Source organism: Astyanax mexicanus, chromosome 4, assembly GCF_023375975.1.
Source record: "Astyanax mexicanus isolate ESR-SI-001 chromosome 4, AstMex3_surface, whole genome shotgun sequence".
In the NCBI taxonomy this organism is placed as follows: Eukaryota; Metazoa; Chordata; class Actinopteri; order Characiformes; family Acestrorhamphidae; genus Astyanax; species Astyanax mexicanus.
In genome coordinates, this window is record NC_064411.1 from 43,783,885 (window position 1) to 43,810,498 (window position 26,614).

At 38.7% G+C, this 26,614-nt stretch overlaps 2 protein-coding genes across 2 annotated transcripts; both read right to left on the reverse strand.

Moving 5' to 3' along the window:
* LOC103025252 (cytochrome P450 2G1) lies at positions 1 to 13,492 on the reverse strand. Its single transcript, XM_022679066.2, has 9 exons — positions 13,229 to 13,492; positions 10,935 to 11,097; positions 5,384 to 5,533; positions 5,133 to 5,293; positions 4,364 to 4,540; positions 3,523 to 3,664; positions 2,568 to 2,755; positions 2,175 to 2,316; positions 1 to 783 (listed from the first exon to the last, which is right to left on the reverse strand). The coding sequence occupies exons 1-9, from the start codon at positions 13,394 to 13,396 to the stop codon at positions 602 to 604; spliced, it is 1,473 nt and encodes a 490-aa protein (XP_022534787.2). The 5' UTR covers positions 13,397 to 13,492; the 3' UTR covers positions 1 to 601.
* Positions 13,493 to 17,633: 4,141 nt separating this feature from the next.
* On the reverse strand, positions 17,634 to 24,792 carry LOC103027356 (cytochrome P450 2C15). The gene is given in 9 exon segments (XM_022679065.2): positions 17,634 to 17,964; positions 19,336 to 19,477; positions 20,388 to 20,575; positions 21,720 to 21,861; positions 22,359 to 22,535; positions 22,668 to 22,828; positions 23,316 to 23,465; positions 24,156 to 24,318; positions 24,486 to 24,792. Coding segments are annotated over 9 exon segments (1,479 nt in total). The 5' UTR covers positions 24,660 to 24,792; the 3' UTR covers positions 17,634 to 17,782.
* Between the last annotated feature and the right edge of the window lie 1,822 nt (positions 24,793 to 26,614).

The following is a 26,614-nucleotide window of genomic DNA, read 5'->3' on the forward strand; positions in this document are numbered from 1 at the left end:
TATATATATATATATATATATTTGTGGTTGGTTATTCTTTTTGTAATAGTTGGTTCTCTTTGCATTTAAGCAGCTATGATAATAAATAATGTTTAGGAATTTTATAATAATTGGTTATAATTAATGAATTATACATTAATAATTTTTTTCTTGTTTACCGTTAAACTACAAACTTTTTGTAGAGGTATTATATAATTATATAATATTATTAATTATATTATGAATTGCACCACAACTGCTATGACGATATGAAAGTGGTTATGATATGTATATGTATATACAATGTATTCTACTGAATTTAAACACAATATTTACTTAAAACACAATATAACAATATAAAATAATTGGCTTCATTTAGTCTAAGGCAGCAATGTCCAGTGTAATTATATATGATACACAGTGCATTATTTAAATTGTGACATATTAGATCAAGGTAAAACCATTGAAAATTCTTATATACATTGCATACAAAAAGTATAGCAGTGTGAGTTTTTCCTCTTTTGTGCAGCTCTAATTAAATTCTCTGAAAGTCTGTGAGTGAAATGTTTCAGGTGTGGTAAGAAGACTCTGTAAGGCTGTGTGAGTGCAGTACTGTCCGTGCTCAGCGGGGGGTGGCGATGAGGTGGTACATGCGGGGCAGGTTGGCGAAGCCGCTGACGCCGGGACTGGTGTCCATGCTGTCCGGTCCTCCGGGGCAGCTGAAGGTGAAGTTCTGGAGCAGAGACACGATGAACATGAAGAGCTCCATACGAGCCAGAGACTCCCCCACACACGCTCGCTTACCTGCAGAACACAGAGAAAGAGAGAGAGAGAGAGGGAGAGAGAGGGAGAGGTCTAGGGTTATTATCAGCATGTCTACAGAGTATTCTTTTGTTATTTTCTTCAAAACACACTAATAAATAATTGAGTCCAAAGTTCCATTAGTTACTTTATACTAGGCAATCATATCATTGCATATTAAAAAATACAGTAACAACCGTTTAATTATAGACTACAGGTTAGATTATCTATGAAACTTTATCACTGATGTTACTTTTATTATAATTTCACTAAATTTCAGAATTATTTGTGACTTTATTATTCGTTACTCTTGATATTTATAAATATTTTCCTAAGCTCTAAAAGTTGTCTGTATAATAACTTTATTGTGGGTTATACTTTTTATTATTTATGTTATAATATTATTATTAATGTTATTTATATTATTATTTTATTATTAATTTATTATCTATTTATTCTGGATATTTTATTTTTTACCTGGGTTTAAGTTTGTTTAAATACTTTACTTTGGGTATTTATTGGATTTTAATCAGGATTAAATGTTATTATTACCTGATTTATAGGACTTGTTAAAATGAAAAATTTATTATTACTTTATTCGTTGTTTTTGTATTTAATTTCAATAAGGATAACAATTTGTTATTCCTTTGTAATCTTCATTGAAATGGTGCTACTTCAGTCTGGATATTTGTTTAATGTGAATGATAATCAAAATATATAATGTTAGATATTTATTTTAATTTTAAGTTGTAAGAAATATTAATTTATTTTACAGTATACTATAAATATGGAAATTTGTCTATATATCCTTTTTATTATATTGTTGCTATTTTGCATAATATTATTATATTGTTTTATTTGCCATTTGCCATTTATTTTAATTTATTACATTTGTTCTGCATTTTTTAAATAGTATATTAATGCATATTATTTGTATCATCCCATCATCATATATATTAATTTTATTCTGATTTCACTGTTGATGTTACACAGCTTTCTCACTGCTGAATGAGCTACAACACCCATGAGAAATTCCATGCAGTTTCCCATGTTTCTCCTGATTATTAGTCACATATGAAAGTATATATATATATATATATATATACAAATAATAATATATAATACATACTATACATCTATACTGACAACATCAAATCCTTTTAACAGTGATGGGACAGTAGCACGTACTGAGAGATAAAACTTAGACCTGAGGTTAATAATTATCCCAGCTTGTTTAATCAACGAACATAACAAACATGGTGAAGTATGTGTGCATGGTGTAGTGGAATGTGTGTGGTGTGCAGGTGTGGGGGTGTATTCTCAGAGTGGTGGACAGATTTCAGTGTAGATTTTTCTGTATAGGGAATGCTTCTGTACTGCAGTTCAGTTTTTACCTGCAGAAAATGGCATGAAGGCCGGGTTCTTTTTGAAGTTTCCGTTATTGTCCAAGAAGTGCTTGGGGTTAAATGTCCACGGGCTTTCCCAGTGATCTTTGTCCCTTAGAACAGAGTGCAGCATGGGGAGGATTACTGTGTCCTGTAGGAAACGCAGGTAGATACAGTTGGGGGAGTGTAAATAAAATAAAATAAAATAAAAAAACATCTCCATATGATATAGAACATTTTATGATCATATAATTACAGACTGTAGCATTAAAATCTGTCTCTCTGCAAACTTTATTATAACTCTTTCACCCTGTTCTCCAATAGTCAGAACCTTACGCAGAACCACCACAGAGCAGCTATTATATTTGTGGTGGGTTACAAAGTTTCTTTGTAATTTCTTACCTTGGGGATGGTGTAGCCTCGGAATGTGATGTCCCGCACTGCGTAATGAGGAACATTGAGAGGCACGAGATCCACATAGCGCTGCACTTCATGGATCACTGCATCAGTGAATGGAAGAGACTTCCTGTCCTCCATCATGGGGCTTCTCTCTTGTCCAATCACAGAGTCAATCTCTTTCTGCATGCGCTCTAAAGGGACAGAATGAATGGATATTTCAAAATCATTATTATTTGTAATGAAGAGTATATTACCATTACTATAATTGCTGTGCCATCCATGTATTCTGTATTACACACATTTTGTATAATCCAGTACAGTGGCTTGCAAGGAGAACACTGGGCAGAGAAGCAGACAAAAGACCCATGGTCACTCTGGAGGAGCTGCAGAAATCCACAGCCCAGTTGAAAGAATCCTACAAAGTCCTACACAGAACTACATAAGACATAAGAATTGTTGTTTGCAGTTTGCCACATGCCAGTGGGGGGCACAGCAAACATGTGGAAGAAGGTGTTGTGGACAGATGAAACCAAAATGTCAACTTTTTTTGCCCTAAACTTGAGTCTGTAAGAAGAAATCAGTATTTGACACATTGTATGCCTTATTAATAATTATTTTCTGTCATCCATGGGTTTGATGAAATGTTAAGAATTATGTATGGTGTCTGTGGTCTCTTGTCCCTCATGTAAGATACACACCATTGTTTAAATGCATCCAACTGGATGCAACCACATGATGTACTAAATAAAGACAGGAAGGATTACTTTATCTATAGATTGTTTTGAAACGACTCTGCCACACCCTTTTAGTAGTATATAAAGGTCATGTTGGGAAAATGGGAGTAAAGCATGCCCCCAGACTGGACTTTTTTTACTTGTCTGTATTTTACTTTCTGTAATAAAATAATTGTTGATTCTAAGTCCAGTCGATTCTATCAAATATGCAGGACATATCTTACCCTGTATTTCTGGGTGCTTGATCAGCAGCATCAGAGCATATCTGATAGTAGTGCTGGTCGTCTCAGTTCCAGCCAGAAACAGATTCATGACGGTTGCTGTCATATTATCATAGTGGAACTCTGTGTTTGGCATGTCTTTCTCCTGATGAAAAAAATGCATTCATTCTTAGAGGACAAGCAGTAAAATATAATCAATTTATACATTTAACCTACAGTTGACCTACTCTATAGTGGTTGTACGCATGGGGTATGGCAATTTTTGTTACCTTATTGTGCTTAGTTACATTACACTAACAGATATACAGATATCACAGTTTATCACATTACATTAAAACTGCCCTAGAATGTTAATCTGTATTAGACATTGGTTTATAGAAGGGTGTGCGGTGGACAGTGACATGTTGTCAATTCAGTGAGCTGTCGATTTCTGCCTCCCTGCCAGAATCTGCCTCCCTTCAAGTGCATGGGGGACATGCAGCACAATTAATAACAGTGTAACCGATTACCCTCTGATTCCGTTACTTTCTGTTTGTAAATAAGGATTAATCTACAGTTACAGTAGATACAGTAGACAAGCCACAAGCGTAATCTATTGTGCCCCATCGTACCTGTTGTGCACTATTGTACCTGCCATAATTTACTGTGACAAATATGCATTAATAGAGAAGAATGGGGGGGCAAACATTTTTCACAACCTCCTGGCCACAGCTTTAAGTTATATGACTCTTATACACCTGATAAAATTTCAGGAGAGTAAATCCTCTGGATTGATCCTGTTGTAAACGTTGCCAGCAACAATATGAGCTATTAAAGCAATGACAATGGATAAGGCTTTGTTTACCTGATTGAGTCGGATGAGGAAGCAGTCGATGAAGTCTCTTGGGTTGTCAGGGTCCAGAGTCTCCTGGTGCTTTTGTACTTTAAGCATAGCGAATCTCCGGAGCTCATCTATGTCATCAATGAAGTGCAGCTGTTTGCCTGGAAGGAGCTCGACCAGCCGTGGAAAGAGGTTGTACAACTGCGAGATGAGAGCAAAGGGTTAAAGCTAGAATTAGCCCTAGTTTGTACAGAAAAAACAATAGCCAAAATCTTAAATAATTCACCCTTTATTAAACTCTGCCTTTATAGCTGATATATAAATAGCATAGGTTCTCACTGGCTCCTCCGTATTCCACTGTGTTCAAATACTCCAGACTAAAACACACCTTATAACTTATATTTAAGTGTTTTTGGGTGAGGCTAATATGTAAGTGATTGTATCTATACATCTAGTAAATGTGTTCTGTTGACAAGTTAACTAAACTAGAACAATAGATCTAATTAAGTACTCAAGCATTTTCACCCCTGAACATTTCTTGCTCTTGGGTTCCCCCTACAGTTGGGAAGTGTAAGTTGCTTTGGTGCTTTGAGACTCTTCTAAAGGATGTGCTTTACACATGCATTTCTGGACAAGCTGAGAGATACAAAACCATGTCTGAAAATGGAAGAAGCACGTGGACTGAGGCGCCAGATTAATGCTAATTAATTTTGTTTTCTTTTGTGGTTTGAAAAGTCTGTGTAGATGCCCTCACTAGCCTCTCCCAGACCTTCTCCCACTCCTGTTCTTTCACCTGTCCCCACGAGCTGCTGCCAAAGCGTAGCACTCCACCGATGATCTGGAGAAGGCGGAGGAAGTTGTTGTCTTCATAACTGAAGCGCTGACCGAAAACCAGGGCACAGATCACATTGGACACAGCTCGACTCAGGGGGAATGTGGGGTCGAAAGGAACAGCTAAAGAAAGCAAACAAGGTCAAACTTTCAGACATTTTAAAGGTATTTTCTTTGTTGTGAAAGTGAAACAAAATAATGGTGGCCACTTACATTTGGTTTCTCTAACAGCTTCCAGCAGATGTTTGCTTTCTTCCTGAATCCACCCCTCCATCGTTTTGCGGCCCATCCCAAAGTCTCTCAGGGTGGTGAGTGTAAACCTGCGGAGCTGACGCCAGCGTTCACCATTACTGATGACCAGTCCTGGAACAGAGATATAGAGCGTTACAAACTGATACAGAGTAACTGATATAATGTATGTAAAAAGTGTATTTCAATGTTTTTCTTCTATTAGATTTTCTTTACAGCAAAGACTCTACTTCTTAAACTTTGCAATATATTGAATTGTAACCTCTGTATCTTGATATATCATATCGCCAAAATCTAGTGAATATATTGGTACCACACTGCAAGCCTGGATAAGTTGCATGTACTTAAATAACTTTTTTTTTGCCTTTTTGATTTTGATTTTTTATGTTTACTGGATAAGGTTAATTAGACAACAATATTTTAGTTATTATGCCTTGTGAGTTATTGTTTTTTTATGTTATATCAGTTGCGTTTCATAATAATTCAACTTTAAATGTTATGGTCAGATAATAAAACAAATTTGTATTTAGTTTTCTCTTTGATTTCATTTAAGTAAAATATAGATTTGAAATAGAAAGAAAGTGCTATAGAGTAAACAACATAAAATGCTCAGTCAATACAGTTAGTGTACTGAGAGCATGGGAACCTATGCAGAGTACAGGTATCTGGTGGGGCACAGTTGAGGAACGTACCTGGATGTGTATGTACAATGTAGAGAGTGGAGAGGTGTTAATAAAAGCTCAGAGTTAATGCTACACCCAGTGTCTCCCTTCTGAGTGCGTTGCAATGCTACAGTAAAGCCTAATAGTACATGGTGTCAGAAGTGAAGAATCCCGTCTTGGACATCGTTCGGAAGAAGTTGTCGGGGAAAGAAAGACCGCGCTGCGTGCAGAAGGAAAAAAAGGCAGCCAGTGCTGGGGCGAGCTAAGCTAAAGCTAGCAGAGGCTAGTGAGATATACGCCGTCGGTTGGGGGAGAACCGTCGAGAGGACCGCGCTGAGAGCAAGGTCTATCAAAAAAAAAAAAGCAACGCGATGGATTCTCTGTTTTCCATAAATCCACCAGAAAACTTCGACTTCTCGGACTACTCTTCATGGCCCAACTGGAGTCGTCGTTTTGAAAGATTCCGCGTGGCTGCGGGACTGGACGGTAAAGACGAATAATACCAGGTGAACTCTTTAGTGTACACAATGGGAGATAAAGCTGACGACATTTTGTGCACACTAGGATTAAGCGAAGCTGATAAGAAGAAATATGAAGCTGTAAAAGTAGCGTTTGACAGATATTTCATTGGAAAACACAATGTAATCTATGAGAGGGCCCGCTTTAACAAACGGTGCCAAGAACCAGGGGAATCGGCTGAGTCCTTCATCTCGGCAGTTTACAAACTAGCCGAGAATTGCCAATATGGTGCACTACAGGAAGAAATGATAAGAGATAGACTGGTAGTGGGCATACTACATCACGGGCTGTCGGAAAAGCTGCAACTGGACAGTGCATTAACATTGGAAAAAGCAGTGTTGCAAATAAGACAACATGAAGAAATAAAGAGACAGCAATCTGTGGTTCGGGAAAATACAGTTCAAAATGAAAAAGAGGCCAAGGTGGATTTTTTAAAGTTCCAGAAAAAGGCCTACAAAGATAACCAGCCGGGAAAGACTTTTAACAGTACTGGTCCAAAAGAGTACCAAAAAGGTCGGAAATGTGGACGTTGTGGCAGAGCACCTGCACATGCTAAACATAGCTGTGCTGCACGAGAGGCAGAGTGCAGAAAATGTGGAAAGAAGGGACATTTTGCTGCTGTCTGCAGGTCAGGCAGAGTTGGAGCTGTTACGGAGGATGAGGACAATACTCTTTTCCTTGGAGCAGTATCAGCAGGAGCAAAATCTGTTAGCTGGAGAAAGACACTAAAAGTAAATGGCAAAGACATCACTTTTAAATTGGACACAGGGGCGGATGTGACTGTGATCCCAGCATCAAGTTACTCCAAAGAACTGTACGGCCCGCTAGTCAAAGCGACAAAACCCCTGTGTGGCCCCAGTGGAGAACCACTGAAATTAAGAGGTCAGTTTAATGCCGTCCTAACATACAAGGACAAGACAACATCACAACCAGTGTTTGTTATACAGAGACTGGCTACACCTCTGTTGGGCTTCCCAGCTATAACAGAGCTAGGACTGTTGCACCCGGTGGACAGTGTTAAAGAACTGGAGGCTGACATGAAAAGACAATACCCCAAAGTCTTCACAGGACTGGGACTCCTTAAAGGAGAGTACAAAATTAAACTGACAGAAAATGCCAAACCTTATGCATTGTCACTGCCAAGAAGAGTACCTCTACCATTGTATGACAAAGTCAAAGCAGAACTTGAAAGGATGGAGCAAAGAGGAGTGATCGAACCAATTGAGGAGCCTACAGAGTGGTGTGCTGGGATGGTGGTGGCTCCAAAGCCCAATAACAAGGTGAGAATCTGTTCAGATTTGACTCATCTAAATGAGTATGTTTGCCGAGAGAGACACATACTGCCTGCTGTAGATGAGACCCTGGCCAAGCTGGCAGGGGCAAAAGTCTTCACAAAGCTGGACGCTACAGCAGGGTTCTGGCAGGTGCCTCTACATCCCCAGTCAGTCCCATTAACCACATTCATCACTCCATTTGGGAGATATTGTTATAAAAGACTTCCGTTTGGAATTTCGTCCGCACCTGAACACTTCCAAAAGCGTCTAACCCAGATGCTCACTGGACTGGAAGGTACAGTGTGCCACGCCGATGACATTCTTGTCTTCGCATCCACACGAGAAGAACATGACCAGCGACTGCACCGAGTGTTGGAGCGGCTGCAGCAGGAGGGCCTCACCCTAAACAATGAAAAGTGTCAGTTTGCAGTGGAGAAAGTTAGGTTTCTGGGCCATATTGTTTCGGCACAGGGTATAGAAGCAGACCCGGAAAAAATCAAAGCCATCAGGGAAATGCCAACACCTAAAGAAGTTGCTGACGTGAAAAGATTTGTGGGCATGGTTAACTATGTGGGAAAATTTTCCCCTCGCATAGCAGAACTCACACAACCACTGAGAGATCTGCTTAAAGCGGACACCACTTGGGTGTGGGGGACAGCACAACAGCGAGCCTTTGACGAGCTACGCCAGGAACTGAGCTCACCCACAGTATTAGCCCAGTACTGCCTAGACAAAGAGACAAAAGTCGCTGCAGATGCTTCCTCCTTCGGATTGGGAGGAGTTCTGTCTCAAAAGCAGTCATCAGGAGACTGGCGCCCTGTCGCATTCATCTCACGCAGCATGACAACAACAGAGTGCAGATATGCGCAAATAGAGAAAGAAGCACTTGCACTGACATGGGCATGTGAACGGTTTCAGTCTTATTTGGTCGGAATGGACTTTCTTATACAGACTGATTACAAACCACTCATTTCCTTGCTAGGAAGCAGAGCACTGGATGATTTGCCCCCGCGCATTTTGAGATTCAGATTGCGACTACTTCGCTTCAGGTACAAAATTGAACATGTTCCAGGAAAGAATTTGATTGCTGCGGACACACTTTCTAGGGCCCCAATAGGGTCGGTGCCCACAATAGAGGAAAAGCAGCTGGAAGAGGATGTCTGCGTGTCCGTCAACCACATTGTTGGACAGTTGCCAGCATCAGAGGGAAAGCTAGCACAAATAAGACACAGGCAAGACTCTGACAACACCTGCAGAAGGCTGAAGGAACTTGTACAAACAGGCTGGCCTAACAGCCGGAAAGCTCTTCCACCGGAACTCCAGCTTTACTGGCAGTATCACCAGGATTTGCTAGTGGTGGATGGCCTACTGCTGAAAGGTGAGAGACTAGTCATTCCTGAAATAATGCAGGAAGAAATGCTAAATGCAGTACATGAGGGTCACCAGGGCATGACGAAATGTCTTGCTAGAGCACAGCAGTCTATATGGTGGCCTGGACTGTCAAGACAAATCAAATTGAAGGTGGAGAACTGCATAATCTGTGCACGGGAGGCTCAGACTGCACCAGAGCCACTGCTGACAACAGCTTTGCCGAACAGACCATGGCAGTGGGTGGCAGCGGACCTGTTCCAGTGGAACCGTGCCATGTACATTGTGGTTATTGACTACTTCTCTCGTTACGTGGAAGTGGCAAATCTGACATCCATTACTGCAGTATCAGTGATTGACAAGCTGAAGTCTATATTTGCCCGCCACGGAGTCCCGGAGACATTAATCACTGATGGACCACAATTCTCTGCAGCAGAATTCACAGCCTTTGCCAGAGACTATGACTTTACTCACAAGACCAGCAGCCCCCACTATCCTCAAAGTAATGGTGAAGCTGAGAGGGCTGTACGGACAGTTAAAGCGCTTCTGAAAAAGGGGGAGGATCCACACAAAGCACTCATGGCTTACAGAGCTACGCCCTTAGCTCATGGTTCATCTCCTGCACAACTGCTGATGGGACGCAACATCAGGACCCCCTTGCCAACTAGCCAGAAGAAGCTTCGACCAGGTTGGCCCAACCTCCAAGCTTTCAGAAGGAAGGATCAAGACTTGAAACAGAAACAAGCTTTCTGGTACAACAAAAGACATCGAACAAAGACTAAACAGGAGCTTGTACCTGGCCAGAGAGTCTGGGTGAAGAACACCACAGGGACAGGAACTGTCAGTGGCCAGGCCAAGACACCGAGGTCTTACAATGTCGACATTCCGTCTGGCCAGCTGAGAAGAAACAGATCACATATCAGAGTGATTCCTGACCCCACGGTAACTAGGTCGGGACGAGTCGTTAGACCACCAGTTAGGATGAACTTGTGACCACCAGCGTTTCACATAGCAAACTGTGGAATCACAGGGCAGAATAATCCCTGCACAGTTTGGGGTATCCAGGAAGTCAACCCTGACCCCTAGAGGACATTTGAGTTTGTGTTCTAACTGCAAAAAAAAAGGGGGGGGGTGGAAGAAAAGGTGGTTACAGAATGTTTATTGCTGTTGTTCTAGGCTGAAAATACTTAATGTTTTCTATAAGCATAGAGTGTAACAAGTTCCAGAATTGTAAAAGTGGACATATAGCTAAAAGGGGGAGATGTACTGAGAGCATGGGAACCTATGCAGAGTACAGGTATCTGGTGGGACACAGTTGAGGAACGTACCTGGATGTGCATGTACAATGTAGAGAGTGGAGCGGTGTTAATAAAAGCTCAGAGTTAATGCTACACCCAGTGTCTCCCTTCTGAGTGCGTTGCAATGCTACATTAAAGCCTAATAGTACAGTTAGCAGCTCAGAAAATGATGCTTGTTCTTACAGCCTACAACACAGAGACCAGGCAGTTAATAATAATACATGATCTACAAGTTTACCTAAGGTAGCCCTGATGATGCCCACAAATGTTTAGATATTTAAAAGTACTTGAGTCATTTTTTCAGAAATATCCTTTTTTACATAAAACAGACTTAATTTATTTAAATTTGAAGTAATTGTGGGTTTACAGTGCAGTGTATGGAAATGAATCTTACCGTAGCCTTTCAGAGCTCTCATAACAAAAGGAATAGGGGCTCTTCCTACGAAGTCGTCTGCATTGTCTATGAGTGCCTCCTTTACTGCGTCATAGCCCACCAAGACCACCGTTCTCTGTGGTCCCAGATATGCTGTCATCACAGGCCCGTAGGTCTCACTCCACTGTTAAAGGAGACAGACATCACCAACATGCATCAGTCTGTCCGGGACATGCTAGCCAGCCTGAGGACTTCATGCTAGGCCTGCCACAATAATTACTTAGTAATATAAACAAGCTTGTATATTGAAATGGTGGTTTGATGTCATTTAAGGTTAATTTATTTCGGATATTTAAGCATTTTATATTACAATTACAATTTCTGAATAGTCTTAATAGTTACATGTTTACTGCTCTAATGCATGTAAATGCATTGTTCCATCCATACATTCATGCATAATGATAAGCAATCATTTATAAGCTTTAATCATATTAGTGTTTCAGTTGTTTTAGGTCAATTGAACATGAAGTATTACCACAGGGAACAGCTTGGGAATTCCCACACCTGTATAAGCTGTGAGATGTTATCTTGTGAATGAGGTTTAACACTGGTCAGCATGCTTACAGTTCAACGAGATAAAGCCAACTAGTTCTGGATTGGCTTAGATACACTATATTGCTTTTGGTAATGTAAGGCTTGGATGGAGCTGCTCGGCTGTGGAAACCCAATCGATGAAGCTTTATGTTCTACTGTTTTTTAAGCTAATCTGAAATGAAATCTGCATGAAATTTCAAGACCTGTAGCAACTGATTCTATTGAAAGGTATATGAGCCTGCTTTTTTTTACGTTGCTTTTTGTGTTCCCAAACACTTCAACTTTATACTTTTTATAATATCACTGACAGTTGGCTGTGGAATATTTAGTAGTGAGGACATTTTACAAATGGACTTGTCATAGAGAGGGCATCCTATCACAGTACCAGGCTGAAATTCACTGAGCTTTTGGGAACAACCCATTATTTCCTTAATGTTAGTCAAAGCAGTCTGCATGCCTATTGGTGCTTGATTTTATTCACCTGTGGCAGTGGAAGTGATTGAAAGCAGAGTTTAATTATTTAAATTGGTGAGCAAATACTTTTAGCAATATAGTGTAAGTGTAAATGTATTGTCTGAGGATGAGACTACCTAAAATCTGCACCACCTGCTGTATCTTAAGAATGTTTCAAAATTGCAAAGATAACATGATAAATTGCTAGTGCTGACCTCACAACCCAAACCCACCCTGAGGTGCTCAGCTGCACCCATCATCATTCTTCCTTTTGAACAACCCATGCTTTACTCTAATCCTAATCCAACACTAATATTGTTGCCTCGGACCAGTTGCCTATTCTTAGTTACATCTAACCACCATCCTTATTACTTTTATTAAGATAACCATTAATCCTGCTGCTAATAATATATGTATCTAAAATATCTATCGGTACACCCAATGTCAATTTATACCATTTTTTATTAATTTATATATTAATCAATGACATGACAATTAGACATGAACTAGTATCTAGTAGTGTTCCATGACATTTGCCATGTCCTGTGTAGACCAAATGAAACTTCACTGAGCTGCATGGACAGTTCTAGCCAGATTCTGCCAGTCACGATCATTACTACTTACTGCATTGAGCTGTCCACTATAGGTGGTAATGCGTTCTATGCCTATGTATATTTTTAACTCCCGTCACCTGACTATGCCAGCATTTTCTGAGGTACGGCCTCACTCACAAGATAGTACCACACAATTTATACATATGTGAGCATTTCCAAGTCATTCCCTGAGGTAAAACTTAATATAAAGTGGGCGTTACACTTGTTTTTCTGCACTGTTTAGTTTTTTTATATATGTTCAGTCCGTTCACTACCCTTGCTTATCTAATAGAGCTCTTGTTTTGTGCATGGCTGCAGCCTTCTTTGAATTCTTTATAGCATTACTGAGTTTTCAGACCTCAGAAAAGTTTATGCTGCCTGTATTAGAGTATTAGTGTGTAGGTCACTGCAAGTACCTTTGTTTACGCTTTTTTTTTACATGACATTCTTTATGGCACTGTTAACACATTCACAGTTTTATTAGTTTATTAGTTTTTTTTCTCCATATAAAATCCAGGTCACAGTACTGAATAAATAAACACCAGTCAGTCACATGGTTGCCCTGAACTTTGCCCCAAACATCTGCCCTCTAACAGAGCATAACTACTACAGATAGCAACAGCTGGAAAATGCACTGTAGACGTGCAAACATGCATGCTTATGCTTTCCTCTTACCTTCAGAAAGGTCTTAAAGGGTGCTTTGCCGTCCATTTTGAGGATATTGCCAAGCAGAGGCAGAGCTGGTGGTCCAGGTGGGAGATTGTAGGTCTTTTTCCTCCATTTTACCAAAATGATAAGAACCACAACCAAGCCAATCAAAAGAGACGTGCTGGAGAAGTCCATGGCTCTTCTTCAGGCAAGAGAGTCACTGTCTGCTGTCTGGTTTTCAGCTGGTCTTTTGATTTTCCCCCCTGTCTGTCCTGGAGGGCACATGGGGTTTTATATACTTGTGCACGGGGATCTAGGAGGAGTGGCTGCAGAAGTGTGAATGGGACAGAGGTGAAACTTGCAGGGTCACCAGGAGGAGTGGCTGCAGAAGTGTGAATGGGACAGAGGTGAAACTTACAGGGTCACCAGGAGGAGTGGCTGCAGAAGCGTGAATGGGACAGAGGTAAAACATAAAGGGTAGATCAATAACCCCTTGATTTTATCTGAGTCAGACAGAAAGCAGAGTGGGCTGAGCTCCTGTAGGTAAATATTGCCAACCCGGGAAGTGATACCATCCCCATCCTTCACAGGGGAAAGGAGTTTCTGATGAGATAGGGGTTTCTTTAAATGTTCTCCTGTTGATTCAATCTGAGATCAAGCTTTTCCGAGGCAAAGCATGACCCTCTTCCTTTTAACAGTGAATCAAATTGGAGTTTTCCAACATAAGAGGACCCCAAACACACCTCAATGATGACCACTGCTTTGCTGAGGAAGTTGAAGATAAAGGTAATGGACTGTCCAAGTATGTCTCCAGACCTAATCCAGACCTAAACCCATTTGAGCACCTCTAGGGCATCCTCAAACAGAAGATAAAAGAGGGCAAGGTCTTAACATCCACCAGCTCCATCATATCATCAAGCAGGAGTGGAACAGTATTCCACTGGCAACCCGTGAAGCTCTAGTGCACTCCACGCCCAAGACCAAATTGTGCCCAAAGTGTCAATAATTTGTTTGGCCACCTTTATAGTCCAGCACTGCCAGTACTGGAAAATAATGGTGGACAAACATAATATTGACACTTTGGGCACAATCTGGTCAATTTCACCTAGGAATTTCCAAAACAATATATAAATAAGCTAACAAATAACATTAAAAAAATGTGAGAGGTGTACTCACTTTTGTGAGACACTCAGAAAATATCATTTCTTTCATAACCATAGATAGGGTGACCAGATTCCAATTCAACAGATGTGGGACAAAGACTATTTTTGTGTGGGACAATGTGGGACACCAATGCATCGAGGCAGTCGAAACAAATAAAAAATGTGTGTAGCCTATATGTATGTATGTATGTGTGTATATATATATATATATATATATATATATATATATATATATATATATATATATATATATATATATATATATATATATATATGAAGAGTTTGGTTCCAAAACGCTATAAATCCATTTTTATCAATTTGAGTAAAAAAGGGTTTTCTTTAGCAAGAAAGTGGTAGGCTGAAAACCACCGTTTTCTGTTTCAAACTATCAAATACCATACTAAGGTTAAAATAACACAAAAAAATCAAATCAAGATTTTAATATTTAAAGATTTATTTTGAAAAATAATTCGTTTTTTCGCAAAACGCAATAAATCCATGCCAAGTTTTTTTTTTCAAAATGTCTTATATATCCTTTGGCATCAATATATATATATTTTACTAATTATGTGCAAAATACAATACTAAATAACAGTAAATTGTACATCTGAATATAATAGTTTAACCATTGGGCCTAAAAACACAAATTTTAAAACATTTCTTTTCAAAAAAGTGCAAAATTTCATTAATGAACAAGACATTAACACTATAAAATCCCCAAAATCACGTTACATTAATGTGCTGTAGTGTAGTGTAGTGTAGTGTAGTGTGGTGTAGTATAGTGTGTGTGTGTTTGTGTGAACTGCAGATGACAGCGGGCATTTCCCCCCTCCTGAATGCCTCATTTTCTTTACCTTTTCTCGTACAGGAGACTCTTTTGATGGCTTTCTCTTTTTTTTCAATAACTGCTTCACGAACAGGCTCCTCTATACCATCAAAACCGCTCATTTTCGCGGACTTTGAGAGTGAAAAACGAAACTGAAAGTAGGCTACACGAAATACCGGCACGCTCAACAGCGCCCGTGTTTACATAAGATAGCTCGTGGAATGCTGCCCTGTGATTGGATGAGTGGAGATGTGGCGTTCTGCGGGAAAACAAGACTGGCGTTTATCGCGTTTTGGAAAAAAAGAGAGAAAACAGGGCAGCACGCCCCCTGCTGACAGCCTTCACTGCTTTCCCCACACAGCCGTTTAATAAATGCCAGATTACAAAACACGCATTTTAAAACTGGAGTCTGATTGCCACTAATGCGGGACAGCGTCTCAATTTGCGGGACGCATGAAAAGTAATGAAATTGCGTGACTGTCCCGCACAAAGCGGGACATCTGGTCACCCTAACCATAGACCATGCAGTCACTGTAGAACTATTTCACATGTTGAAAACACATTTGCTGCAGGGTGGTAGGTTAGCTGAGGTGTGCTATTAGCTAGTTAACGCACAAAAAAACAATAATCCAACCACGGTATCCAGGGTAATGTCAGCATACCACCAAGAAGGACAAACCACATCCAACAGGATTAACTGTGGACACAAGAGGAAGCTGTCTAAAAGGGATACTACCTGGATTGTATCCAAAAAACATAAAACCACAGCTGCCCAAATCACGGCGGAATTCAATGTGTACCTCAACTCTCCTGTTTCCACCAGAACTGTCTGTCGGGACAAAAAATAATTGTGGTCTAAAACCAAGTGTTTCAATTTAATTGCCCAACCCCTATAGATTACACTAGTTTACACCTGGCGTTCTGTAGCATGTCCAGCATTAAACACTGGCCTTTTCCAGATTTGTTCCTGTATAGCTTTAAAGGGGACATAGTATACCTCTTTTTAACACTTTTTAACACTAACTAAGTTAGAACAGGTCCATGGTCTATACAAAACATGTTCATGAAGTTTTTGCACACAATGACCCTCACATTAAGAGATCTCACCAGCTCCATTTTTGTCAGTTTCATTACCTTTCAGAAGGAGACATAGGCCGTAGGTACAGATCCCTCCATCAGACGAAGTCTGCTGGCTAATTCTACTGTTTACTGTTTGAAGTTTTTAACCAAAATAAAATTTAAACAAAAAGGCTTTTCTTCAACTGATCTAGTGGGTGGAGCTCTGGTGGGGATTGATAGGTGAGCGGTGGTGCGAGGGTGGTTCTATGCAGGTTTCCTTACTGTGACATTAAACTCTTTCAGCTAACTCACAGGAAATGGATGGATGGTTGGCTTTTTCGCACTAGGAGTGTTTACAGGGGCGTTTGAGACTCAAATGGAAATACAAAAGCAGGCAAAAAATGAGTTTCACAAATTATGTAAAAACTTTATTGTCTTTAATATTAAATTTACAATGTAAATATAAAAAAACAAGAAAATATATTTAATGAAAAGAGGTGTGTATAAACTTTTAATTGGTAATATAGACCAGCATTCCACATGGATGTTTTTTTTTTTTTTTCATTAATTCTTCAGTGACATTTTGATATCAAACATTTTATTTAAAGCCTTTGGTATTAACGCATTATTTTTAAATAGTTTTAAAATGTATTTCTTGTACTTAATTAAACATAAGTATCTGTTCTATTTTTATTTGTGATTAATACACATTATTTTTGTTTCAAAATCAAATACACATTCCCTTACGTACAAATACTGATATATTGTTTATTGTGCACTATTAAAAAAATGTTGCCATCTCTAAAGGAGATGTGAAAGCTCTAGTGAAAATTAGAACAGTCTCACATCACAATGCACATCAATCATAGTTCAACCAATCACCAGCTTCCACCTGCCATTTTAACCCTTGTGTGGTGTTCATATTTTTGTTACTCGTTTACTTTGTTACTTGTATTTAATTCAGCAAAATTAAGCAATTTTACATTAAAATGCTTTACACATGCTTGCTTCACCTAAATTGCAAGCAATATAAACAGCTTACATGGTTAATATTTGCCCTTTACCTTTCTTATGTTACATTTCTTTCAAAAAGTGCTACTCTTTTTTTATTAGTTTTTTAATAAAATGTAAAAGAAAATGAATTAAACTCAAGATATGAGTAGAAAATTTGTTTAGTTTCAAATTTACAAATGAAGCAATGTTTATTAACCCCTGGCCAAACATACTGTATGTAATATAAATGTGTGTGTGTGTGTGTGTGTGTGTGTTGGGTGGGGGGTGGGGGGGGGGGGGTGGAGGTGTGTACAGTGTGTGTTTATTGAAAATGTGTTTTGATATATGTTTTTCACAAAAAATGAGCCAATGCCAATGAGTTTGAGTTAGAAAAATTTTTTTTTTTGGTATCATTTGATGAAAAATAAAAAAACGGGTCCCACAGACCCGAACACCACACAAGGGTTAAGACAGTGCATCCTTCCTTAGCTCTGCTTTGGTGTTACAAACGAACACCAGCACAGTCAGTACTGCACTGGGTCAGCGGGGGGAGGCGATTAGCTGGTACATGCGGGGCAGGTTGCCAAAGCTGCTCAGTTCAGGGGTGGGGTCAACACTGTCCGGTCCACCTGGACTGCTGAAGGTGAAGTGCTGTAGCAGAGATACGATGAACATAAAGAGCTCCATACGAGCCAGAGACTCCCCCACACACGCGCGCTTACCTACAGAACACAGAGAGTATAGAACAGTTACCACTGCAGCTTCACTACTCATCAATTAAGTCTGATTTAAGTCTATTTAATTCATACTTCAGATATATTATAAAATAATAGAATATTGTTATTTTCTATTTTTTGTGATGCTATCATAGGTGTTTACCATATTGTGATAATAGCGATATTCTTGAAAGCACTCTGTTTTGTATTTGTTTTGGCATTTACTGTATTTTAGTCTGTTTTTAGTACTGTAATCATTTGCTTGTAGTTTACATACTGTCACGCCTAGCAAAGATAGTGCGCCGTTCTCTTCCACACTATGATACCCAGAATGCACCTCACACTGACATCACTTCCTCACATGATCACACAACACTGCACAACACAACACCACTAGGAAGTCACCTGAATCACCAGAATATTGATTTCACCTGTTCTACCCACTATTTATACACATTCACGCCATACACACCTCTCCGAGTATTGATTGATTCATTCTCATACAAAGTGTTTTCCGTTGCCTGTGTTAGCGCTCTCATTTTGACCTTGTTTTTGTATTTACTGCCCCAGATTTTTGCCTGCTCTCTGATATTGCCTTGCTGTGTATGCCCTTTGGATTGTATTACGATGCTGGTATGTTTAATCCCTCTTGCTGCTGACACATATATATACTAAATATAAATACTAAATATGCTGCACTTTAAAGTTGTGGTTGATTTGTTATGACATTTTCTACATTATGGTTCCATTTTTATTTTTGTTACACTAATATTGTTTTATACAGAAACAAAGTCTTGCTAAGTTACAGTTTATGAAACAGACAAGCATTTATAGATGTTTTATAGATGTTTTTGTAGATGTAAATGTTTGAAACTGTTTTTAATTTTTACTCAATAAAACTTTACAATTTCTTTTGTTGCAGTAGTATATTCTTGAAATAAAAAAACAATCTTAGTTTTTTCACATCACCAAGAATTTTGTAATTGCAAAAATAACCATACAACACACCCCTATGTTATCCACCTTAATATTTGACCTGCATTTTACAAATACAAGGCTATTGTTTTTTGTTATAAGCTATACAGCACTCTCTACTCTGAACTACTACAACTCTGTTTATTATTCTGTACAACATTTAAAACTTTTTACATCCTATTTTATTGATTTGAAACTTTGCTGTTTTTTATTGTTGTAGTTGTTATAGTTTTCTTTGATATAGCACATCTGTTATAATTACAGAGTACTGGGCATTAATATGTAGGAAACACTTTGATTTTGAATTGTGTTAAAATACCACAAAAGAGAGAGGGACACTTCATTATTCTGTGTTATAAATGTAGGTTAATGTGTCCTGTTTTCAGTATTTACAGTATTTACCTGCAGAGAAAGGCATAAAAGCAGGGTTAGTTTTGAAGTTGCCGTTTGTATCCAGGAAGTTGTTTGGGTTGAAAGTCCAGGGGCTCTCCCACATCCCCTCATCTTTCAGAACTGAGTGTAGTAAAGGAATTATGATGGTACCCTGAAGAACAAGAACAGAACGTGAGTAAGTGTTTAAAATACTTCAGATTTATACCCAAAATAGATAAGTAGCATTGCTAATAAACATATACAGACATATACACTTTAGTTGAACCTATTCCTATATATATATATATATATATATATATATATATATATATATATATATATATATATATATATATATAGCAGGTATGTGAAGCATTCAGTACTATTCAGACCCCTCTGAGAACTGTGTGTACATGAGAATAATATTCTAATGAATGAATTTGACTGACAGCTATCATTGGCGAACAAACGTTTGTCTACATTTCCATGGCAACCCATACAGCCTTGAAATGGAGAAGCTGAACAAAAGTGTCTAGCTGCACTTTTAAGCCTTTTTTTTTTAGCTTGGATGGTAGCTAAGTGACCACCAGCTCACCGTACCAGTTGCTCAGACTTGAAGATAGGAGGGGGGAGCTATGCTTGCCTTGTGATTGGTCAGGGTTCTGCTGATGTCAGCCTAACCTACTTTTAGACCCGCCCATTCTACATCCAGAGTGATAGTAGTGAAAAATAGCGGAGATTTATAAGTCTTCGGGAAGATATATTGAAAAGAAATACTTTGTACATTTATATAGGAGGAGCAAAAGAGCCAAAATTAATCCAATTAGAAAGATAAATCAGAGCTAGGTTTCCAGAGGCTTTAAAGAGTGTGAGAATTTGTTAAGTTCACAAGACTAAAGGTGCTAAAACTTTTTGAAAGGCTACTTGATGATTTCATTTTTGAAATGTGTATTAGGAATGTACAAACTCTTACATAGAACGATAATTTAATCAAGTCTTTTCCATTTAGTATAAACTAAAAAAGTGTGTTCTGTACAAATGGTCTAATTAAGTCATGTTTTGCTAGTTATTAATGATCTCACATTTGGAATAGCATGTCCTCTGAATGAGAAGTCGTGTGTGGCGCAGTGTGGAAGATTAAATGGAACTAGATCCAGGTACCGCTGCACTTCGTGGATTACTGCATCTGTGAAGGGGAGGCTCTTCCTGTCTTGCATTAAAGGGCATCTATCTCCTCCAATCACAGTCTCAATCTCCTTCTGCATTTGATCTAATTGAACATAACAACAGAAAATATTAACCTGTGGTCCAGAAAAATAAGGGGTATTTAGGTTTTTATTGCAGCTGATATAAAAAAGAGAACATGAATGCAGTAGTCATATAAGGAGTTAATTCAAAAAGAAGAAGTTAGCCCAATAAGCATCTTATATTATAGATGAGCAGCTATCCCTGCTGCAGCCCAAAAGTAAGGGTTATTTAGTAAGATAAAAAGATGCTTCTATTCTATATGCTTTCTCTTCTTTTTTTGGTCATATCATTTTCAAAGGGAATTCAGTCTGAAGTAGCTACTAACTCAACATTTCAACAGGCTATTTAATATTATTTTGAGCTAATTAGAGCATAGCTATTAGCTTTTAAACAACACAATTATATCCACCACCTTCCAAATAAAAGAGCCTGTGTATATATTTGTCCATGTTAAATGTGCTAAAATCAGGGTTCCGAGTGGTCCAGCTTGCTGATGTTCGAATCCGGGTCATGCAGCTTGCCACTAGTTGCCAGATTCTGAGAGAGCACAATTGCCCTTTCTTTCTCTGGGTGGGTAGATGGTACTCTTTCCCCTCATCATTCCAAAGGGTGATGTTGATCAGCACAAGGCGTCTGTGAGCTGATGTATCAGAACTGAGTCGCTGCTCTTTCTTCCGAGTGCGCTGTGATGCTACTCAGTGATGCTGCATCAGCAGCAGTTTGAAAAGAGGCGGTTGCTGACTTCACATGTATCGGAGAAGGCATGTGCTAGTCTTCACCCTTTACCGTGTTTTGAGGCATCACCAGTGATGAGGGAGATACAGCTAAGTAGCAGATGAATGGGTGGTTCAATTGGCCTAGCTAAATTGGGAAAAAAATTATAAAAATAAAAACATCTAACAATTGAACAATTGGGTGGATCTTGCTGGACTGTAAAATGTTGGGTCTTTAACCAAAAACACAGGTACTCATTCTTGGAAGGTGGATTTAAGTTATAGAATACACCACAACACTCCCATTTTTCTGTTGTGTTTGTGAGACTCTTTTGAAGATACATAACAACCAAATAGTCATTAAAATTACCAAGTGGTTCTTACTTGAGTACGCAATTTTTTTAAATAATTCTGCTTTAAAAATATGGAAAAGACATTTCTATGAGCTTATACCTTGTATATGTGTGTACTTAATCAGTATCATTAGAGCATATCTGATTGTAGTGCTGGTGGTTTCAGTCCCAGCCAGAAACAAGTTGAGGACAACAGAAAGCATGTTATTATAGTGGAACTCTGTCTCTGGATTGTCCTTTTCCTGATGAGAGAGAAAAACAGGGACATAACATGTAATAATCTCCAGACACTCAGGAATACTTGCATTTCTAAAAAAAAATAGAAATGTCCTAGTCTTGGGCAACACAGCATTTTTGATTGGAGATCGTGCATTGAAAGGAATAAATAGTCTACAACAAGGCTTGATCCATGTGGAAAGTCACCCATTATGCCACTGCTAACAAAGGCAATGTTGGTTGGCTGACAGATGAAAATTAATTGAAACAGCCATTTTGCTTTCCTCAGTTCAATGATGCACCTTCTTAAAGTCTTTGAGTGCATTGTAGAAACATTTCTAGCAGACAATAATCTTTCACTAAGAGGTATACTTCCCAAAAGTTTCCTCAAAGAGCTGATTAATGCAAAACCTTCAATCTAGTGTGACTGTTTAATTAGAAAAAAATGGTTCCCAAATGTCAACGATCTCCTAGACTTAAGACTTATAACTGCATCATATTCAACATTTTACCAAAAGCTCACCTGATTCATTCTAATGAGGAAGCAGTCAATGAAGTCCCGTGGGTTATCTAGATCCAGGCTCTCCTCATGCTCTTTAATTTTTTCCATAAAAAAATCCATCATCTCATCCACTTCTCTGAGCAGGCTCTGGTGACGTCCTGGCAGCTGTTCCATGAGCCACGGGAAAATATTGTATGCCTTTAAGAGAAGTCGGTATAATCACTGGTGAGGTTCTACACTACATAAGATCACTCATTGTTACTACTGTATCATCCACATAAACCAAAAATGGATCTGTTAGGACTCTACTGTACTGTACTGTACTCTTACCTGTCCCTATGGGCTGCTGCCGAAGCGCACAAGCTTATTGATGATCTGTAAAAGACGGAGCAAGTTGTTGTCTTCATATCTGAAACGCTGCCCAAACACCAGCGCACAGATCACGTTGGATACAGCTCGGCTCACGATGAAGGTGGGGTCAAATGGGGCGGCTATGTGAAGCAAGCATGTGAAGAAAACCAAGCCATTATCTTTGTCAGGAACTAAACCAACACAAATTTAATTGTCTAATATACTTACTGACAAGAAGGATATAAAGTTGACATAGAATCAGTATACTTTATGAGGCAGTTTCTCAGACCGGCATTAAGCCTAGTCTTGGACAACACAGCATTTTGATTGGAGATCCAATTGAAGGGAATAAACAGTCTACAGCAAGGCTTTATCAATGTCTTGGAAACTCACCCCACTGCAAACAAAGGCAATGTTGGTTGGCTGACAGATAATAATTAATTGAAACAGCCATCTTGCTTTCCTCAGTTCAATGTTGTATCTTCTCAAAGTGCATTATTGAAACATGTCTAGCAGTCAAGAATCTTTCACCAAGAGGTATACTTCCCAAAAGTTTCCTCAGAGAGCCAAATTTATGTTTAGTTGTTTATTAAGTTATCTGTTGCTAGAATCCATAAAGCTACTTACATTTAGTTTCTCTGAGACTGTTATGAAGATGTTTGATCTCCTCCTGAATCCAGTTCTCAATCCTCTTGCGCCCCATCCCAAAATCTCTCAGGGTTGTGAGGGTGAATCGCCTGAGCTGACGCCAGCGTTCTCCGTTACCGATAACAAGTCCTGATGAGAGTGATGAGAAAAGCACATAGAGAATAATCTTGTCAAGTAATCTTCTCAGTTTGGCAATACACTATATGTCCAAAAGTTTGTGGACACCCCTTCTACACAACACATTTAGCTACTTTGTTTAAGTTGTTTAGTAGACTTGTCTACCAACAGCAGTTCTAGTTTTTCTTGTAGAAAAGTACTGCCAGAAGAGTAAGAGTCTCTGGAGAAGATAGACATGACCCTATTGGCATTATTGGCACTAACCTCCGACCAGCTCACTAGGACTCCCTGATCACCTGCAATGCTAATAACACTAGAAGGGTGAGGATAAGCGCACCTTCTTCAAAAAACCTGAGGTCAACCACACTTTTTTTAATCTACTGCCAATGCAACATCACTGGTTAGCCAACACTCTTGGAGGAAAGCACCACATCCCCAGCTCTGATACAACATCCAACAGACACCTGAGGGGTGAGAGTGCCATCTACCCACCTAGAGACAACATAGCCATTTTAGCTCTCTCAGTGCCACTGTCAGAGTCTACTGAGCCACTTGGAGCGCCATTACCAATGTTGATGCCACATTCACTAACTCTTTTTCAGAAGAAAGAATGAACAAGCAAGTGTCCCAATTTTTTGCTTTTTTATATGTAGTGCATTGAATTAATATTGAATAACAGTAAGTATGGAGCATTCATCTTACCATAGCCTCTTACTACTCTGTGTAGAAAGGCGATTTGGGCTCGGCCTGCAAAGTCATCTGGCTGGTCTATCAGGGCCTCCTTTACTGTATCATAGCCCACCAGAACCACCGCTCGCTGGGGTCCAAGGTACACCGTCATCACTGGTCCATAGATCTTACTCCACTGTTATAGAAAACAGGCATTACCAGATCATACAATAATATAGGTTTGATCGTTGCAAAGTTTCTGGTTTCCCAGCTCTGCATATTACAGCAGCTCCACCGAAGTCAGCTCCCTGTTACAACAACATCTGGTAGAAAGTTCACACAGCTGTATGCATTGCCTCTTACCTCCAGGAAGCTTTTAAAGGGTGCACTTTTGTTCAGCATGAAAAGATTGCCAAGCACAGGCAGAGCTAGTGGTCCCGGAGGAAGTGGAAGCTTGCGTCTGTTACTCCTCCATCTGACCACCACAAGCAGAACCACCACAAAGCCCACCAACAACATCGTGTTAGAGATCTCCATAATTAATCTCTGGTGAAAACATTTACTTTAAAAACTTAATATTCGTCTGCTTTAAGTTTTCTTCTTCTGTTTACTACCAGCATGAAGCTCACAAGATAAGACTTGCAGCTGTGAGGCAGTTGAGTAGGAGGGGCCGAAGCGGAAGCATGTGACTTCTTTTCCAGCAGAGTGCAGCAGCCCATACAGTCGTGGGACAGTAAGGCAAACAAAGAACACTGTTCACTCGCAGCCCTGAAACTGAGATGAGAACTCTTACAGTCTGGGAACTTGGGTGTTGAAATTTGTTGATGGCCAGCTTAGTGGAATATTTAAAAATCAGAGGGTAGTTGGGATTCAAGCACAGTGAAACCTACAGAGGTGGAAAGTAACTTATTAGATTTACTCACTGGAATTAAGTATATTTGATGAGTAATTTGTCATTTTTAAAGTAGTTTTCAAATTAGGTAATTTTACTTTTACTCAAGTTCATTTTGACACAAGTAATTTACTTCACTTCTTTGGAAAACTCCCCATTACTGAGTAAAACATGAAATGCTGAGGAAAAAAACTACTTGTTTGAATTTAAAAAAATCGAGTTTTGTTCTCCATGGCAGCGCAGCTGAACTTTTCCCAGCAGTGTTTGGTGATTTCATGTTTTTAATGATATTTCCTTAATTTTTTACTGGGAACATTAAACAATCTGCTTGAATGTTAAAAAAAAAGTAAATAGCAGTTAAAGCAGAGCAACGGCAAGTTAAAAAATAATAATGAACTGTAAAACTATAAAAATACTGATTATAGTCACCTATATGACCTTAACTTTTTAACAGTAAAGAAAAAAATATTTTATGGGGTGGTCTGAACAAATACTTTTTTCACATCAAATAATTAAAAGTAACAATGTAACTTTTACTCAAAGTAAATTTTAAATTGAGTACTTTTTTACTTTTACTCGAGTAGATTTTTAGATGGGTACTTTTACTTTTACTTGATTTTAGCAAAGTAAAGGTACTTTTACTTAATTACAATTTTTCAGTACTTTTTCCACCTCTGGAAACCTAAATATTTTCCATGAGTTTAATACTTTTACTCAGATGCATTTTTATATGCTGCATTATTCCAAACACACATTATAGTAGATGTAGATGCTCTACACTGTCCCCGGGTTTGATGAAGTTGCTCATCTTTGAGTGAATCAAGCGACCCATCCGATCTCATATAAAGACCTCACTTCTGCCTGCCTACTATATGATATTTAACCCTCCTATTATCTTTGAGGTCAATTTGACCAGATTTAATGTTTAAAGTCTCTGAAAAAAATGGTTGACCTTAGTTTTGTGATTCATATTTATTGCCTTTTCTTAATTTAATGAAAACAATACATCAAACATAAAATGTTTCAATTTCATTGTATTACAGCTGTTTGTACATATAACATAATAAATATCAATATTTTACACACACAATGTTGAGGTCATTGACATTCAGTTTTATAATCTTTCTCTAAATGTCCCTTTCCTTTATTAACAACACAACACTTATAATACTTATATAATACTAATATCACTGTTTCCTCTAAACTCAAGGGTACAAAACCAAAGTTATTGCTTTTTGTTGAAGAAATATTCTCTACTGTCTCGAAAAGGATTTCTACATGATGGTGGATCATGTTATAACCCAGTCTAGGGTCAGACCATAACAAAAAGAGAATGAGAGTGAGATTTTTTTTTGGTCATAATATTGCCTATATGATATGATGCACCTCCAGTTTGACACTAATGTCCTAGTCTACCTCATCATGAGAGAAAGACCAGATGGATTTCAAGTGAGATTGAATCTGAGATGAGATGGAAACCACTCGTTTATGGTCTTAAGACTTGGCTCGAGACAGAGACTGGACTCTAATACTACAACACTGATGCTAATTGCTTCAATAACCTCAAAATGACACATATAACATATTTAAAGTGCATGTA

Coding starts and splice junctions, on each gene's coding strand:
- LOC103025252 (XM_022679066.2), bottom strand. CDS start 13,396: ATGGACTTCTCCAGCACGTCTCTTTTGATTGGCTTGGTTGTGGTTCTT. Junction 11,098..13,228: donor CCTTTAAGACCTTTCTGAAG/GTAAGAGGAAAG, acceptor CTCCTTTAACAG/TGGAGTGAGACCTACGGGCC. Junction 5,294..5,383: donor AGCTGTTAGAGAAACCAAAT/GTAAGTGGCCAC, acceptor TGCTTTCTTTAG/CTGTTCCTTTCGACCCCACA.